The 19,016-nt window shown below is 19.1% G+C and overlaps 5 protein-coding genes across 5 annotated transcripts in view; 3 read left to right on the top strand and 2 right to left on the bottom strand.

The window, feature by feature from the left end:
* Positions 1-271: 271 nt before the first annotated feature.
* On the top strand, positions 272-6,307 carry PADL01_1119900 (petidase, M16 family; the record flags this gene model as incomplete). Its single annotated transcript, XM_028682662.1, has 1 exon — positions 272-6,307. The coding sequence occupies one exon, from the start codon at positions 272-274 to the stop codon at positions 6,305-6,307; it is 6,036 nt and encodes a 2,011-aa protein (XP_028538918.1).
* A 634-nt stretch (positions 6,308-6,941) lies between these two features.
* PADL01_1119800 (protein GCN20) lies at positions 6,942-9,422 on the bottom strand (the record flags this gene model as incomplete). Its single annotated transcript, XM_028682661.1, has 1 exon — positions 6,942-9,422. The coding sequence occupies one exon, from the start codon at positions 9,420-9,422 to the stop codon at positions 6,942-6,944; it is 2,481 nt and encodes an 826-aa protein (XP_028538917.1).
* Positions 9,423-13,131: 3,709 nt separating this feature from the next.
* PADL01_1119700 (circumsporozoite-related antigen) lies at positions 13,132-14,029 on the top strand (the record flags this gene model as incomplete). The annotated part of the gene is made up of 3 exons (XM_028682660.1): positions 13,132-13,252; positions 13,534-13,853; positions 13,979-14,029. The coding sequence occupies 3 exons, from the start codon at positions 13,132-13,134 to the stop codon at positions 14,027-14,029; spliced, it is 492 nt and encodes a 163-aa protein (XP_028538916.1).
* A 1,187-nt stretch (positions 14,030-15,216) lies between these two features.
* PADL01_1119600 (conserved Plasmodium protein, unknown function) lies at positions 15,217-16,776 on the top strand (the record flags this gene model as incomplete). Its single annotated transcript, XM_028682659.1, has 1 exon — positions 15,217-16,776. One exon carries the CDS (start codon positions 15,217-15,219, stop codon positions 16,774-16,776), a length of 1,560 nt encoding a protein of 519 aa, XP_028538915.1.
* Positions 16,777-17,077: 301 nt separating this feature from the next.
* PADL01_1119500 (WD domain, G-beta repeat-containing protein) overlaps positions 17,078-19,016 on the bottom strand; it is a gene marked incomplete at both ends in the record, with an annotated part of 1,997 nt that continues 58 nt past the window's right edge. Inside the window, 2 exons of the mRNA XM_028682657.1 lie at positions 17,078-18,630; positions 18,891-19,016. The exon at positions 18,891-19,016 is cut by the window's right edge and continues 58 nt beyond it. Of these exons, the coding sequence (XP_028538914.1) occupies positions 17,078-18,630; positions 18,891-19,016 (1,679 nt within the window). The remainder of the gene's footprint in view (positions 18,631-18,890) is intronic.

Here is a 19,016-nt window from a genome sequence, read left to right as displayed (position 1 = left end):
TTTATATTATGTTCATATTTGTATAAAACACTTTTAAAATATTTTGAATAAAAAGTAAAATATATTCTTGTAAATTTATTTATAATTACAAACTATTTCATTATATTATTAAATTATATTTAACGAAATATATTATATATATGTATAAAAATTATTTTTGTTTATTGTGTAAATTTCCATACGAATTGATATAGAATATTTATAGAGTTATAAGGCTTTAAAAAAACGAGGCAAAATTTTTGTTATTTTGTATTACATATATATAAATATAATGAAACATACAAAAATAACCAAATATTTGACAATTAATATTTTTATCCTACTAATTTTAGTTTTTCAAAAATATTCAAGTTGTCAAAATTCATTGAATAATAGTAAAAATAATTATGGATTAAATGATCAAGAGCTTCGAGCAATGCTATTTGGTCTTAATTCTGATCCGTCTAAAAGGGATAAAAATAATAAAGTAAATAGAGATGTTATGAAAAATGAATCATCATTATTATTACGTAATCTTATCAATGAAGAAACGCTAAGTGAAAAAAATGACAAGGTTGTAAATGATATTAAAAATGTGAATAATAGTACAGAGAAGAAAATAAATAGTAAATCAAAAGGAAATAATAATATACATAATATAAATGAAAATCAAAATGCAAATGTTGAATTAAAAACTGATAATATACTAGATAATACAACAGAACAAGATGATATAAATGAAAAAAATAATGACAATGGTGATATGGTTCATAAAAATATTTATAATAATATACTGAATGATCCTTATGATATTTATAGCACAAATGCATACATTAATAAAAGTGACATAACTAATTTAAATTATTCTGCAAATGATGTTATAAATAATGATAAAGTCAATGAATCTTATGAAGAAAAAAATATTGTTAATAATTCAGAGTTAAATAAATTAACGGAATCAGATCATTCAAATAAAAATGATATTAATAAAAAAACAGAAAAAAATGAAACCTTTAATTCATTATCTACTTCAAATGAAAAAAAGGAAACATATATAAAAGGGCAAAATGAAAATGATTTAAATAATGAACATATTTTTAATAACAATGATATTAATAATAATGTACAATATAAAAATAAAGTAAATATCATATCTGTAGACAAAAATGATACAGACAGAGACAATAACAACTTATATGAAAAAAATAACGTTGATTTAAAATATAATAATGATTTAATTAAGGAAGGTAAAAATAAAAGAAATAATAAATTGAATAATTATAAATTTAATATGAATAAAGTAATTGATAATAAAAATTTTAATAAGCATAAAGAAACATATAATAAGATATCGGAACCAGAACAACAAAGTAATAGTAACAATAACTTAGGAATACCAACATTGACAAAGAAAGAGGTGCCTATTAAAAATCACAATAAATTTTCATCTAATGGAAAGATTTTAGAAAACAAAGACATTGATAAAATATCTGAAACATCAAAACAATATGATAGTAATTTTAAATCAAATGATATTAAAAATTTTAAGAATAATGATACAAAATATAATGCAACATTAACAGAAGATAATAAAAATGGACATAATATTACAACGAATAAAAACAATGAAAAAAAGAAATACAATATAAAGAAATCAAATGAAAATAAATATGTTTTTAATACAGAAAAAACAAATGTAAATAATGATACATTTAAAGAAGGAAGAAATAAGGACAAATATTTGAATAATCAAACAGATGTAAATATCAATAACCTACATGAAAGAGATATAAATTTATACAACAAAAATGAATCAGATAAAAAATTGGAGCAATCATTTAAGGAAGAAGACATTAAAAATGCATATTTACCTGAAAATAAAAATTTTCAAAAGACATTAACAAATAACGAAAACGATGAAGATAATAATAAAATACCTCCTATTGATCATTCTAATAATGAATTAGATAAAAAAGGAAATTACAATAAAAATGAAATCGGAAAAATAAAAAAAAATAACGAAGAAAATAAGCAGAATATTATAGAAGAAATTATGAACCCTGAAAAAATAAAGGACAATCATGAACAAAATATTCAATATTCCAAAAATGATCCAATAACAGATATTCAAAATTCTACAAATGCTGTATTAAAAAAAATAAAACCAACAGAATTTGAAAAATATACTACAAAGGATGAATTACATAATGTTCCATCTTTAGAAGTAAGAGATGATAATTTAAATGAAATAAACAGAAAGGGTGAAACAAATATGTTTTCAGAAAAATCGACTTTAAAAAAAGGGGAAAATGATTGGAATGAATATGAATATTTTAAATTGAAAAGTAATGAATTAAAAGTTTTAGGAATAATAAATAAATATTCACCAAAAGGAGGTTTTTCTATTTCTGTTAATTGTGGAGGGTATGATGATTTTCGTGATATTCCAGGAATTTCTAATTTATTAAGACATTCTATTTTTTACAAATCTGAAAAAAGAATTACAACATTATTAAGTGAATTAGGAAAATATTCATCAGAAAATAATAGTCGCATAGGTGAGTCTTTTACAACCTATTATGCTATTGGTAAATCTGAAAATATTTATAATATACTAACATTATTTTCACAAAATTTATTTTATCCATTGTTTGATGAAGATTTTATAGAAAATGAAGTTAGAGAAATAAATAATAAATATATTTCTATGGAAAATAATTCTTTAAACTGTCTAAAAATGATTAGTCAATTTATAACAGATTTAAAGTATTCAAAATTTTTTTTTCATGGAAATTATATTACATTGTGTAATAATGTATTAAAAAATGGTCTAAACATAAAAAAACTCTTGTATAATTTCCACAAAAAATGTTATCAACCTAAAAATATGGCACTTACTATATTATTAGGGAAAAAAGGAAATTCTTATGATCATTATAACATGAATGATATAGAAAAATTTGTTATAGATATTTTTGAAAAAATTAAAAATTACGACTATTTGAACGAAAGTAATAAAAGAGAAAAAGAAAAACACATTGTACACTTAAAAGATGACACATTCAATATTGAAAAAAAAGATAATTATAATGATAGCAGATTGGTTTATAATGCTACACAAAATAATTCTAAGGATAAGGAAGAAAAAATAAAATTTATTGAACTTATAAATGAATTTAATAATTATGTACTTGATTTAAACCAAAAGGGTCGATATATTGAAATTTTAAAAAAAGAGGGATGGAGAGATCAGATTTATTTATATTGGAGCTCTAAAATTAGTATTGATTTATATAAGAAAATTGAAGAATATGGATCTATAACTTTTATGCATGATATACTTTTAGATTTAAGAAAAAATGGTTTGTATGATAAAATATGTGTAGAAAATCAGTATGCCTATGATTTAAAAGTAATAAGTTCGTGTAATAAATATTATGTAAATTATGGAATATTAATAAATTTAACAAAGAAAGGGAAAAAGAATTTACGTCATTTAATGCATATAATCAATGTATTTATTAAAGAAATTAGTAAATTATTTGATCATGATAGTTTAAATAAGGGTATAAATAAATATATTCTTGACTATTATAGAGAAAAAGCATTAATTACTGATGTTAATTATAATAATGATAATAAATATATTGAACTTAATGATTTAATAAATTACTCTAATATATTATTAGATCATTTTGATGATTCTTCTTTAATTTTAAGTATTAACAATTTGATTGAAGATAAGAATAAAAATGATTTTAGAAATCATATTAAAATAACAAGTTTATTGGGTTCTCTAATGAAAAATGAAAATACAAATATAATAAATGTAGTGGACACGTTTAGTATTAGAAATCAAAGTATGATTCCTTATAGCAATATAACATATGTGATAGGAGAAAATCCATATATGGTTAATGAAGGTAACATAGTAAACGACATAAATCTGATACTTCCCGAAATAAAAGTATGTCCCTTTAATAGTTTGGTTAATAATAAAATTGTGTTTAATGAAAAATCTTTTTTCTGTGTTCCATATAATAGTAGTGAGAATTTTGAATATTCAGAAAGTGAGGAAAAGTTTATATCTGAGGAAAATAAGGATATATTCAAGTCAAATATTTTGTATAATATACCTTGTTTAATTAAATCTTCTTATGGTTATAATATTTATTTTAAAAGGGGTCTAACACATATATCCAAAGTAAAAACTGATTTCATTTTTTATTTTCCCTCTGAAAAATTTACATTTTATGAATCCGTTTTTACCCGTATACATATTATTATTTTGCAAAAGAAAATAGAGCGTTTTCTTTCTGATTACACTACTTGTTCAGTGAATGCAAATATTATGCATGATACAATATCATATACATTAAGCATAGAATCAAATGGTTATTTTTTTGAAGAGTTTTTTAACAAGATACAGGAATTATTATCATTAAAAGAAATTCCTTCTCGTGATGAATATAATGAAGCCTATGATGAACTAAATATAATTATACAAACAGATACAACCTCAGGAGTAGATAAGTCTTTAAAAATTATGTATTCCTTATTTAACAAATACATCCCAACTAATAAAGAAATGTATGACATTCTGAATGCATATTTTTTTTATCCATCGTATAATGCTTATAGAACATATATAAATGAATATTTTCTTAGAAATTATGTTGTCATTTTTATATATGGAAATATTATCATATCAGATATAAAAGGTGAAGAAAATATTACCAAAAATAATAATAGCATTTTTGATAATAATAAAAGTATGAACTATTATAATGAAGGTGATGCAATTGATAAAAATAATAACAGGAACGATAATGGTAGCAACAATGATTATATATATAATGAAAATAATTCTTCCATTAGAGATACAAATAAATATACCAATATTGATTATAATAATAATAATAATGATGGTGATACATATATAGTAAATGAAAAAATTTATGAAGGGGAAGAAAATAAAAAGAATCCTACTTATTTAAAGAAACAGGAACAGTTTTTGGAAAAGCAAGAAAATAAGAATAGAGAAGGAGAAAATAAATCACAATCACTTCAAATATCTTATAATGGGTCAGGAATTGAATATTTAGTCAAGTTATGTGAATCCTTTATAAGCAAAGTAACAAATAAGGTTATAAAAAAAAGTGAATCTACATATTATACAAAGAAATTAATTAATGATGAAGATATTGAAATAGATATCCATGACCCTGGACAAAATTTAAGCAACTCAATAACAGTATCATACATAATAGAATCAGAAACTTTATTGAATAATGTTTTAATAAACATTATAGTTGATTTAATTTCATCTGATTTTATTAAATTTGTTAAAATAAAATATAATGATGGTTATGTTGTTGAGGTAAGAACTTTTTTTACATATAATGGATTAGGTGGATTGCTTTTTATAATTCAGAGTTTTGATAAAGATGTAGAACAACTAGAATCAGATATATGTACATTTGTTAAATATATTACATTTCAATTATTAAATATTGATATATCAGATTTAAAGAAGCAGTTACAAAATATGAAAGAACATTATATAATGAATAATACTATATTCACATTTAATCAAGAATATTCATCTATATTAGATGAATTAATTATAGGACATGAATGTTTTGACAAAAAATATAAAATTATACAAATATTTGATGAATTAATTAATTGTCCAAATATTATTCTAAATAAGATAAATTATATTTTAAGGAAATCAAAAAAAAATATATTTAAAGAATATAAAAAAGAAAACATAGTTAACATACAAAATAATAATAAAGATAGAACAAAAGGTCATGATTATTTACACGTAAATCAAAAGTGCAATTATTCATATAGGAAAAATATGAAAATGTCTAATATACAAATTTCGGATAATTCAGAATTATTTATTAAAAAAAAAAGCAAAGATAAATATAAATATGTTTCAAGTAATGGAACAACACAATCAAATAATATATACAAAAAGGAGAATCTATTTAATTTCTCAAATTTTGTTGAAATTAAAGAAAAGGGATTTTTTAAATATATTATTAGCTACTTTAGGAAAAATAATAGGAAAGATTCAAATGATGATAATTATTTAGATTTTGAAAGTTGCGACGAAGAAATGTCGAAAGACAACTTTCAAATATTTTACAACTTTACAAATGATATAAATAAAATTAGAAAATATTTTAGTGCCAAGTATATTAATGATAAGGAGGTAAAAGAAAATTGTTCAATCAATTATGAAGAAATTAGGAAATATTGTTATGATCATAATATCAATAAAGATAACATGATAAGAACAAAAATAGATGTATGAACGATATTAATATGTATATATATATATATATATACAACATATTGTAATATTAAAATTTAAAGCTTTTTCTATTTTTTGTTCTCTCTTTCTATATACATATATTTCTTAAAATTTACCATAATTTTTACTTTTATCTCAAAAAAAAAAAAAGTTCATTATTGTAGATTTATTATTATTATTATATATTAAAGGAAAAAAAAAAAAAAAAATTATATATTCTATATATTCCATTTTATTTTTAAATTTTAAGTTGTTACATATTTTTATCAATTATACATAATACATATTTATATAATAATTACATATATATATAAATCTGTTTGTATTCTTTTTTCTTTTCTGTAAAAATTATCTTCCATTTTTAATCTACACCATATTAATATTAACACAGTGATAAATTATTACCCTTTAAATAATTTATATTTATACATTTTTAATATATATAAAAAAAAAAATAATAATAAAATATAAATATTTGTCAAAATTATTAATGAAGGAATAGTTTTAAATATTTATAGATATAAAAACAAAAATACATTGTATACAAAAAAAAAAAATAAAATAAATAAATAATAAAAAAATAAATAAAAATTAAATAAATAAAATTTTTGATGATAAGATATAAATTTCTCAATTATATCTTATTGTTAAGTAATAATTGTGTATATTTATCAAATTCATAATCTATTTTGACAAGTTCTTTAGTTATATTATTTATGTGATAAATTTCATCTGCTACATGTTTTATTAAATAAGTATCGTGACTGATAATAATAAGTCCTCCTTTGTACATATTCAAAGCTACAATTAATGCTTGCACTGATTCAATATCAAGGTGATTTGACGGTTCGTCTAAAATTAGAACATTTGGATTTTTGTAAGCTAAAATAGCTAATGCTAGTTTACTTTTTTGACCTCCCGACAAAACATAAATAGGTTCGTATAAAATATTTGTTGGTATATTAAATTTATTAAAATATTTTATAGCTTCTTCTTCTTTTATATTTTTATTGGAATAGGTATATTGCAACTGTTGAATTGAATTATAAATAGGGTTCAAACAATCTACATGATATTGTGAATAATATCCTATATTTGCTTTATTACTAACATGTAATTCTCCTTCATAAACAGTTATTAAATTTAAAATGATTTTAATTAATGTTGTTTTTCCACTACCATTAACACCACAAATTGCTATTCTGGAGTCCATATCTACTTCAAAAGAAGCATTTTTGAATAGATATTCATGCTTAAATTTGTATTTATCTTCGTATTTTTTTGACACAACCTGTCCATTATTATCTAGTTCATATTCATCTTCTTTCGTTTCTTCTTTCGTTTCTTCTTGCGTTTCTTCATTCGTTTCATTTTCATGGTCTCCTATTAAAATATTTTTGTTTCTTTTTATACGAAGATTTGTAAACATTTTATTTTTAAAGGAAACATTTTTTAATTTGATAAGTACATTCGACATATAAAAGGGTTCTAAAAAGGAAAAGCTGAATGGAGTATCTTCTTTCTCTAAATTGATAACAGGTAATTTATTTAAGAGTTTGATTCTACTTTGAACTAAGGCAGCTCTTTTAGAATTACATCTAAATCTATCTATAAATTTTTGAACATGTTTTTTTTTTAATTCGAGAGAATCATGTTCCCTTTGTTGTTGTAATAAATGTTCAATTCTTGTTTTTTCAAATTGGTCATAATTTCCAGAATAATATGTTAATTGATGATTATGGAAATGAATAATATCTGTACATACTTCGTTTAAAAAATCTCTATCATGTGAGACAATAATACAAGTTTTATTTAATTTTTTAATATAATCAATTAAGAATTGTATAGTATAAATATCTAAATGGTTCGTTGGTTCATCTAATAATATGATATCATTATTACTAAATAAGATACGGCTTAAACATAATCTCATTTTCATACCTCCACTTAAAGAGTTTACTTTCTTTTTTTGTAAATTTGAATCAAAACCTAATCCACATAAAATTTTGCTAGCTTCTTTTTCAGCTTCTAAATAGGAAATGCTGTTTAATTTTTCATATATATCTAATATTTTTAGTTCTATACTTTCAACCGTTTCAATCGTTTCCATATTTTCAACAGTTTTATTTTTATTATTTTTATTATGTTTATTATTTTTTGCATCATTTTTTTGTGTATTATTTTCTTCTGTTTCATTGCTTAATATTTGTTCGTTTTTTTCGTTTAAGTTAACTTTTCGTGCTTCCAGTTGTTCAAGTTCTAACAACAAATCATGTCTTAATTTATCAACCATTAATACAGATTCTAAAACGGTTACATTTTCAAGACATAATTCCTGTTCAATGCATGCTATGCTAATATCTTTTTTTATTTCTTCAATTTCGTATCTTGCTAATTTGGCTAGCAGAGTACTTTTTCCGATACCATTTTTCCCTATAAGTCCATATTTATTCATAACATTTATTTTTAAGACAGTATCATTTAATAAGCTTCTTTGTCCGATACTTATATTGAAATTATCAATTCTTATATCATACAATTTATCAATTTTTGTTTTATTTTTACTGACATCACTACAGTGTAATAAATTATGTACCCTTACTGGTTGTGGGATTTTAGGTTTGTTTTTAACCCATTCTTTAAATAAGTTTAATTGTTTCTGTTTTTGTTTTTCTTTTTCTTTCGATATTTTTAAGCTTTCACTTATTGGGACACTAGTATTATAATTTATTTGTTTTTCATATACACCTAAAAAGGGATCACTATAATTTGACATATCTTTATCTTTCCAATATTCTTTAAAATTAAAAACTTCTGTTAGTTTCTCAAGATTTTTATTATTTTGTATAGTTAAAACATGTTGATTAGGGATATTATTTGGATTACTTCCATTTTGTATATTATCATTTTTAAAGTGTTTATTAAAAATATTTACAATTTTACTTCTCTTTATTTTATTATCAGCATAAGAACAAATCAAATCATAAAAATAATCTACACCATTTTTTTCTATTTCATATTTCTCATCAATTATTCTTTCTTTTAAATAATTTTGAATTTCTTCATCACCTATATTGACCAGTTCAAATAAAATTTTAAAAAGTTCTTCCATCATATATTTTTTCTTTTCCTCTTAAACATAATAATTATAAAAAATATAAAATAAAATAAAACAAAATAAAACAAAATAAAACAGTATAAACAAAAAAAAAAAAAAATAAAAAAAAAAGAAGGTACGAAAGAAAAATAATGAACTATATATATATATATATATATATATATATATTAGTTATTTTATTATCATGGATATATTTTATGGTATATATAATAATAAATAAATAAATGAATAAATAAATACGGAAATGTATTTACAAATTATTATTTTATATTATAATATATTATAAAAAAATGAAATTTTTTTTTTAATTGAAATATAATACCATACGATTATATCAATAAAATCAAATAGAATTCTTCTTTTTCTATATATATAAATTATTATAATATTATATATAATATAGAACTTTTTTTTTTATACTAAAAAGCTAAACTTTTTTTTAAACATAATTTCATAATCTTTGTAAAAAGATTTTTTTTAAATAATCAAATTAGATTAAATAATAAATATTAATTATAAGCAGGTAAAAAAAAAAAAAAGAAATGTAAAAAATGTTTATTTTGTTAACTAATTGATAGATTTTTAAATATATATTATATATATATGTATACATGTATATTTTTTTAATCTTGTTGGATATTATATACCTGTACACGTTAAAATAATATAAATGTATTTTCTTATATTTGAAATACGTTTATCTAACCTTTGCAAAAATTTGATGATATCAAAAAAAGAATATATAATATATATAATATGTTGATTAATATATTTATATATTTAACATAAAATAGGAAAAAAAAAAAAAAAAAACATTCTTTTTATCTTTTAAATATATATAAGAACTTTAAATAGCTACAATTCTTTAAGAAATGTTTATTTAAAACAATGTATATACTTTTATAGGGTAACGTGAAATTATGTCATTTTTTTAAATTATCCATGAAAAGTATCTTTCTATCTTCTTAAAAGAAAGAAGATAATATTTGTATCATTTGGCTATATATATATATATATATATTGACGGTTGGATATACATATTTTTAATATAAGAAGGAAGGAATATAATGTCCTAATAAAGAAAATTTCCTTTTTCCCCTTTATTTTCTAAATATTAAATATATGTGAAACACATTTTTAATTTTATGAAAAATATAATTTTGGTGAGTTTTTTTTTTTTTTTTTTTTTTGTTATTATATAATTTTCCCATAAACACATATTGTATACATAATTACAATAAAAGATGGATAAAAGAAATATTTGAACACATAATTATTATTTTATATATAACAATAAAATTTGATTTTGTTTGTGTGCTTTTAACAATTTTAAAGATATACATATATATATATATATAATATATTATTTTAAATTATTATTCTTTTTTTGTATGTAATTTCAAAAAAATAATATTATGAAGGCTTATAAACCACAAAAAAAATATATTATATATATATATAATAAAATTACATATATATATTTATTTTATAATAAAACACATTTATATTTATACTTATATAAAATGTAAATGTTTTTATATTTAATCACATGTGGGATGAGCTCAACCATATATTTTTAGAGGACCTCGTTTATAAAAATATAATTATTTTTTTAAATCACATATTAAATGATTAACTTAACATAAAATTGACCACATGAAAAATATTTCGCTAATCATGATTATAATTTTTTTTCTCTCCTTTAATAAAGTAAAAAGATTTTTACAGGAAAAAAATAAATAAACCATTCTTCATAGGTTATTTTTATTTTATTTTATTTTATTTATATTTTTTTTAACTGTGTAAGTGAGCACAAAAAAAAAAAAAAAAAAAAAGAAAAGAAAAAGTTGGCATATAATTATAATAAAAATATGTTATAAAAAAAAACATATAAATATAATATATAAATAAGGTAATGTATTTTATTATTTGTTTATTTTTTTTTCTTATAACTAAAAATGCAAACAAAATTTTTAATATATTTTATAATATAATATATAACTATTGAAAAAAACAAAATAAAAAAAAGGTTTTTCTTATATATATATAAAGTACTAAAAAATAGTTATATAAATATATTATAATATATAATGAGAATAATAAAATATATATATTAAACATTGAGTGGAAGTGTATAATTGCTAGCTTTGGGTAATTATTGCATGCATCTAAAAATGTTTAGAAAAAAAACTATTTAAACGGATCAGAAAATTCATTAGTTAAAAAAACAAAAAAATAAGCATGAAATGTTTATAAAAATGATGTTACTAACATGTTTATATTATTATTTATATATATAATATTAAAAGGTTATACATATATTAAATAATATAATATGTATATTATTATACGCGCTTATTATATAATATATATATAATATGTATATATAAATGTATGAACAAAAAAATATATATATATTATATTATATATAAAAATATATACTTATATTTTATATCACTATAATATACCTTTAAAACAATTCAATATCTATGGGTGTTATTTTTTATAATAAAATATATTAAAAAGTATATATATATTTATATTATATATTATTCATATTATAACTTTTTTTTTTATTTTTTGGTTTTTAAGTCAAAAAGATCATGATACCCCTTTATACATGACATAGTACCCATTTTAGATTTGAAAAAAAAAAAGTTATATGAATATATATAAAATATTTATATAGATAAAAAAATAAATATATTATATAAATATATATATGAAATGTAATTTTTTTACAAGATAGTATATATTTATTTTATGGTTTATTTTATATAAAATAAAAATGATTTGTAGTTAAAGGTTAAAAAATAGTTTTAAATACATATTATATTATATATAAATTATATATTTATTATACGTATATATAAAAAATATATATATTGCTGACTTAAAAAAAATAACAAAATATTTATATAATATATTTAATATATATATATATATATATATAAATATATAAACAAAAAAAAGAACATTTTTTTTCATTCCTATTTAAATATAAAAAGTTATTATATTTATATATTTAAGTTTTTTTATAATATTTAAGTTTTATATATTTCTATCTAAATTCAAAATTTGATAGTTTTTTTTTTTTTTTTTTCCTTTTTTTTATAATATTATATTTTATATATAATGTTATTTATTATTTTTTATACCTTATAATATATTTATATTTAAAATTATATATAATATTATATATATATAAAAATATCTATACACTTTTATAATTAAAAAAAAAAATAAAAAAATATATTTTATTTTTTTTTAAAATAATTTATCCAGCAAAATAATTTTTATATATAGATTTCAAAATTTTTTATTATCTAAATAAATTTAATTAAAAGTTTTTATAATATATTTTATTTGAGTATTTAATAATAATTAAGTTTTAATTTCTTTTGATTCAAAGTTTTTAATAATAAAAGTAAAAATTCAAAACACAAAAAAAAAGCATTATTTATTATATATTTATATGTTTATATTTATGTGTTTATTTAAATGTTTATATATAATAAAATAAATAAGTAAATAAAACTTCATTTATATTTTTTGAGAAATGTTATATATATATATGTATATTTTATATATAGAATATATTTATAAAGCATGTATATAACATTTTCAATTTATTTTCTATAGAAACCTTTTTTTTTTTTTCTTCTTTTATAGTTTGTAGATTTTTAATTTATTTAATATATTCAAAATGAAAATCTTATCAGTATTTTTTCTTGCTCTTTTCTTTATCATTTTCAATAAAGAATCCTTAGCTGAAAAAGCAAACAAAGGAACTGGAAGTGGTGTTAGCAACAAAAAAAAAAATAAAAGTAAGTCATTTTGATATATATATATATATATATTATATATACACAATGTATATATGTAATGGTTTTATTATATATATGAATACCTTTTTATTATGTTATGTAAAAATTATATACATATATATATATATGTATTGTGTTTAAATTTGGACTTTTATTCATTATAAATTTATAAATGATGAATTGAATTTTAATTTTTTTTTGCGTGAAATATATATTTTTGTATAATAATGTTGTGTGACATATGTGTATGATATTTTATTTTATTTTATTTTTGTTAATAGAAGGATCAGGCGAACCATTAATAGATGTACACGATTTAATATCTGATATGATCAAAAAAGAAGAAGAACTTGTTGAAGTTAACAAAAGAAAATCCAAATATAAACTTGCCACTTCAGTACTTGCTGGTTTATTAGGTGTAGTATCCACCGTATTATTAGGAGGTGTTGGTTTAGTTTTATACAACACTGAAAAAGGAAGACACCCATTCAAAATAGGATCAAGCGACCCAGCTGATAATGCTAACCCAGATGCTGATTCTGAATCCAGTGTAGAACAAAATGCAGACCAACAAGTTTCAGCTCAAGATGTTACACCAGAGGTATGATTTTTTTTTATTAATTATATATATATATATATTAATATATTTTTTACATTTTCCTTTTAATAATATATCTATGTATCAAATGTACTATATATTTATTTTAATTTTCTTTATTTTTATAGCAACCACAAGGTGACGACAACAGCAACATCGTAAGTGGCACTGAACACTAAACAGCTGTAAACTTTTTTGTTAATGGGTTTTTTTGAAACACGTGAAAATAATTTTTATTTATGATTATATATATATTGCTATTAAAAAAAAAAAAAAAAAAAAAAAAAAAAATATATATATTTAAATTTAAACATATTAAGTATTATATATATAGAAAATTAATAGGGAGAATTATAATATAATATAATTTACAACTAGTAATTATATACATATATATATATATATGTTTATATGATTAATATTTCACGTTTTTTTTTTTTTTACACCCAAAGAAAAAGAAAAAAAAAAATTTATATAATACTGAAGATTTTTTTAATAAAATTTTCAGTTATATTATTTTTTCACAGTTTTTTTTTTTTCACCATTTTTCCTTCCTTTTTTTTTTTTTTTTTTTACATATTTTATGATATGTGTATTATTATATATATTATATATATATATATATATATATTACAGTTTATTCGTAATATATATTATAATTATATATATAATATATATATTTATTACTTTTTATATCATATATCACATTTTATATTTATTATTTTTTTTTTTTCTTTTTCGTTTTTCTTTTGTTATTTAAAAGTTGTTATAATAGCTTATAACGAAAAGTGTAATAACGTGTGCTGTATTTCCTCATTAACTTCTATTGAGATATATGATATTTAATAATTTAAAAAAAAAAAAAAAATTAAAATTGATAAATAAATAAATAAATAAAAGAACCATGGTGTTCTAAATTGATTTATGTGAAATACGATTAAATGTTATATGTTAAAAGAAAAAAAATATATAATTATTGTTCTATTAAAGAATGGAAAAAAAGAGAACATAAATTTAATGCATATACATATGTAGTACAATAATATGAAAAATAAAAAAAAAAATAAAAGAAAAAAAAAAAAAAATAAAAATATATGAACCAATAGAATTAATATATATATATATAATATTTTATATAAATTGTTGAAAAGTAATTTTAATATAAGGAGATTTTTATTTTTAGGTGATAAAAAAATGAAAGTATTATTACTTTAATTTATTATAATTATTTTTCCCCCCTTTCCTTTTTAATATTTGTCATTATACTGTTTCATATTATATATATATTTTTTCTTTTCTTTTCCCCTATTTGATGTATGCACTTGATTTGTTTCATATTTTCATATCTTGATCTTAACAAAATAATATGCCTAAAGGCTCATCATTTTTTTTAAAAACCTTTGTGTGTGCAACACCTGTAGGTATATTATTATTTAACGAAATTAAGAGAATTACTAACGTGCGAGAAAATGAAAGCTTTAATAAAAATTTGTTTTTAAAAAATTTTGATAGGAATATTTTAATAAAAAATAAAAGAACAACTGTATTAGAAGAAGAGAAGATGTATGAAAACAAAAAAAGAGTGTCCTTTTTTCGTAATTCATCAAATATAAATAAAGAGAGTGATAAAGAGGAAGCTCTGAATTATTTTTATGGAAAGGCATGGGGATATACAACTGATTATGAAATTGATATAAGTTTGAATACAGGTGATTTGATTTTTATAAAACATGATTTAGATAATTTAAATATTTTTAAGAAAATGCTGTTAAAAGTAAATAGATATTTCCAAGGTAATAATGATTATGATGAAATAGGAATGATATTAAAAAAACATAATATAAGTTATATATATATTCAGAACTTGTTAAATAAAAAAGAAAATGTAATACGATATTCTTATTTCTTACAGAAATATAAACCATCTGTTGTTTCTTTGAGAAGGTTTTTATGTGATGATGAAAATATAAAAATAGAATTACAAAAAAATATTATGCATAGTATTATGAATGATGATGGAATTAATAAACGATATTCAATTTTTTTAAATTTGTTATATAATATATTTAAAAAAAAAGTGTCTATTAATACAAATGAAAATACAAGTAAAAATTTGTATAATGATGAATATATATGTAAAAAAATTAATTCTAATATCGAAATTAATAATTTAATTAATATGTTATTATTTAGATCTTTTAATTTATTTTATTATTTTATAAATTATATGGAAAATATACAAAATGTACAAAATGTACAGTGGATTAAAAAAAAAAATTATATCATTCTAAATAATATTTATTTAAATTCTAATATGCAACCAAATCAAAATTTCAATATAAATGATAAAAAAAATTTACAGTCCTATGAATTCCCTAGAAATTCTTTAACACATTTTAATTTTATTAAAAAAGATTATGAACTTATGAAAAAAAATAAAATAATTTATGAAAAACCAAAAAAAGAAATATTAAAAGAAATTGAAAAGTTTTTTTTATTTCTAATAGAAAATGAATACACACTTATGGATTCTACTCAATATATGAATCAAGTTTTAAAAAATAAAAGAAATATAGAAGTTACAAATAATACAAATCATAATAATACAAATAAATTTATTAAAAATTTATACTTTTATATAAACAAATTCTATTCAAAATTAAAAAGTTTTTCTTTGATTAATTATCATGTTTATGAAATATACAGAAAGACTCATTTATTACCATTTATTAAAAACGACTATAATTCTATATCATTATTTTTATCATTAAACAATTTTTATAAACCAATAAATAGTAATAACATTCTTCAAGACACATTTAATGTTCCTAAATTATCTAACATATTTCATGTAAGACAGGAAGAAGCAGAAAAACTTCAAAAATATTTCTATCAGTTTAATAAAGTACCCAAATCTGAAATATAATATTATTATATAAAGTACTTACCTTTTTTTTAACATTTCACAAATGTTGAAATAATACATATATACACATATATGTTGTAAAAAATTAATAATTTTGTATTGTTTGTTGCATATATATTACATCATTGTATATATATATATATATATTTATTTATTTTTTTATTTTTTTTTTTTTTTTTCCATTAAAAAAAATGATAATATACAAATTTATGGGAGAGCACAAATATATATATATATATATATATATATATATATATATATATGAATTAATTTAATTATTTTATTTTTATATGCTATTTTTTTAAATATAAGAATTGGGTATATATAAGAAACATGGTATACCATCATCTCCTGCTGTTATAATATTATACATTTCAAATTCAGTTGTATGCTTATTTTTTGAATCATAAACAAATATACAATCAATGCAATTAATTCCTCCTTTCTTACAAGCCCCGAAAGCCCATAAGATATCATTATTAGTACTTTTTTTTTCATTTAAAGGATTATTAATTTTATCAGAAAGATTAATTGGATTTGTATTAATTTCATTGATTGAAGCTATATTTTTAGGTTGTTCTGTTAATGTATTTTCTGAACAATCAGAAAAATCTAATAAAAATAAATTTCCAAAAGATGAGCCAACCAAAATAAAATGATTTCCAATATATCGTGCTGATAAAATGGGTTCATTTACACATATCTTTTTTAAATAATTATTCAAATTTGATGAACATATACTCTGTATTTCAAATTGATAACAATAACCATCTGCTGAACAAGAAATAATATATGTTTTATTGTTTAAATTATAAGTTATAATACTATTAATACTAGCTGTGTGTATTTTTTTGTAACTGATATATTTATGAAATATACGAAAATCTCTTACTTTCAATATTCCATCATTTTGACCACCTGTAATTATTAAGGGTATCTTTTCATTATTTAAATTTAAATAATTATCATGTTGTCCAAATAAATTATCTGATCTAATTAAATTAATATTTCTATTAATATTTTTTTTAATAACATTATCATCACAATTGTCATCATAATTAACATCCTCTCTTTTATTATTCATATTATTCTTATCTCTATTGTTATTATTTTTATTTTTTAAAGAATAATTCTTTTTAATATCATTTGTTGATATACTTGAAAAGGGTAAGGATTTATCCATTCGTTTTTCATGATCCATATTTGGATTATTATTTATCATCTTTTTTTCAGTTTTATTATACAAATAAAAATAATTTAAAGCTCCTATATTTCCAGTATGCGTATTTTTAGCATTAAGTATTTCTTGAGATGTTTCTACATCAAATACACATAGAGATCCATTTTTATCTGCTGATATTATTTTGTTTTGTAACCACAAAAATTTTGTAATTGGACAAGTATGATTACCTTTATATATACATAGTTGCCGAAATTTACGAATATCAAAAAGTTTTAAGGTCTTATCATAACTACTAGTAATACATTTATCATTTTGTTTATCAAATTTCATATCACTAATTGTAGAATGGTGTGCACACATTTCTTTACAAGTTATTACATTATTGGATGCTTTAAATTTTACTTCTTTCACTTTTTTTCTCTGTTCTAAATATTCTGAACAGTTCATAATTTTATTTATTTTCTGAATTTTACAAGAATATATAGTATTCCATAGACACAATTTTCCATCCAATCCTCCTGAAAGAACTTCATTTCTTTTTGTAAAAAATACTTCATTAACCCAATCATAATGACCACATTTTTTATGATATAATTCTTTTATAGTTGATAAACTTTTTAGGTTGTGTATACGTATGGAATGATCTGCGCTAGCTGTAGCCATGTATGTTCCTGCATGAAAAAAAAAAAAAAAAAAATTTGAAAAAAATCGAACTAGTTAAAATCTATTTAAAATTTCTGAATGACAAATTAAAAATTTATTATAACATTTTTATTCATATGATACAAAAAATATGTTTCAATGAAAAAACAATCTTACTCAGAATTTATTTAAACAAAAAAAATAAAAAAAAATGAAAAAAAATATGAAAAAATATTATAAAAGAATTTTTATGTTTATGTTTATCTTTCTTTTTTTTTAATATTTTAACCACTTTCATCTAGTGAAAGGGATAAAATTGATCTATCGTGAGCATATTCGTAGAAAAATGAAAATGAAGGTCCATTTTTCAAGTGTTTATTTTTTAGAGAAGCATAGTTTAAATTTATGTTATCAA

This window comes from Plasmodium sp. gorilla clade G2 (genome assembly GCF_900097015.1).
Source record: "Plasmodium sp. gorilla clade G2 genome assembly, chromosome: 11".
NCBI classification, from domain to species: domain Eukaryota; phylum Apicomplexa; class Aconoidasida; order Haemosporida; family Plasmodiidae; genus Plasmodium; species Plasmodium adleri (nom. inval.).
The sequence above is the reverse complement of the archived record's forward strand: the minus strand, read 5'-3'. Positions and strand labels throughout refer to the sequence as shown.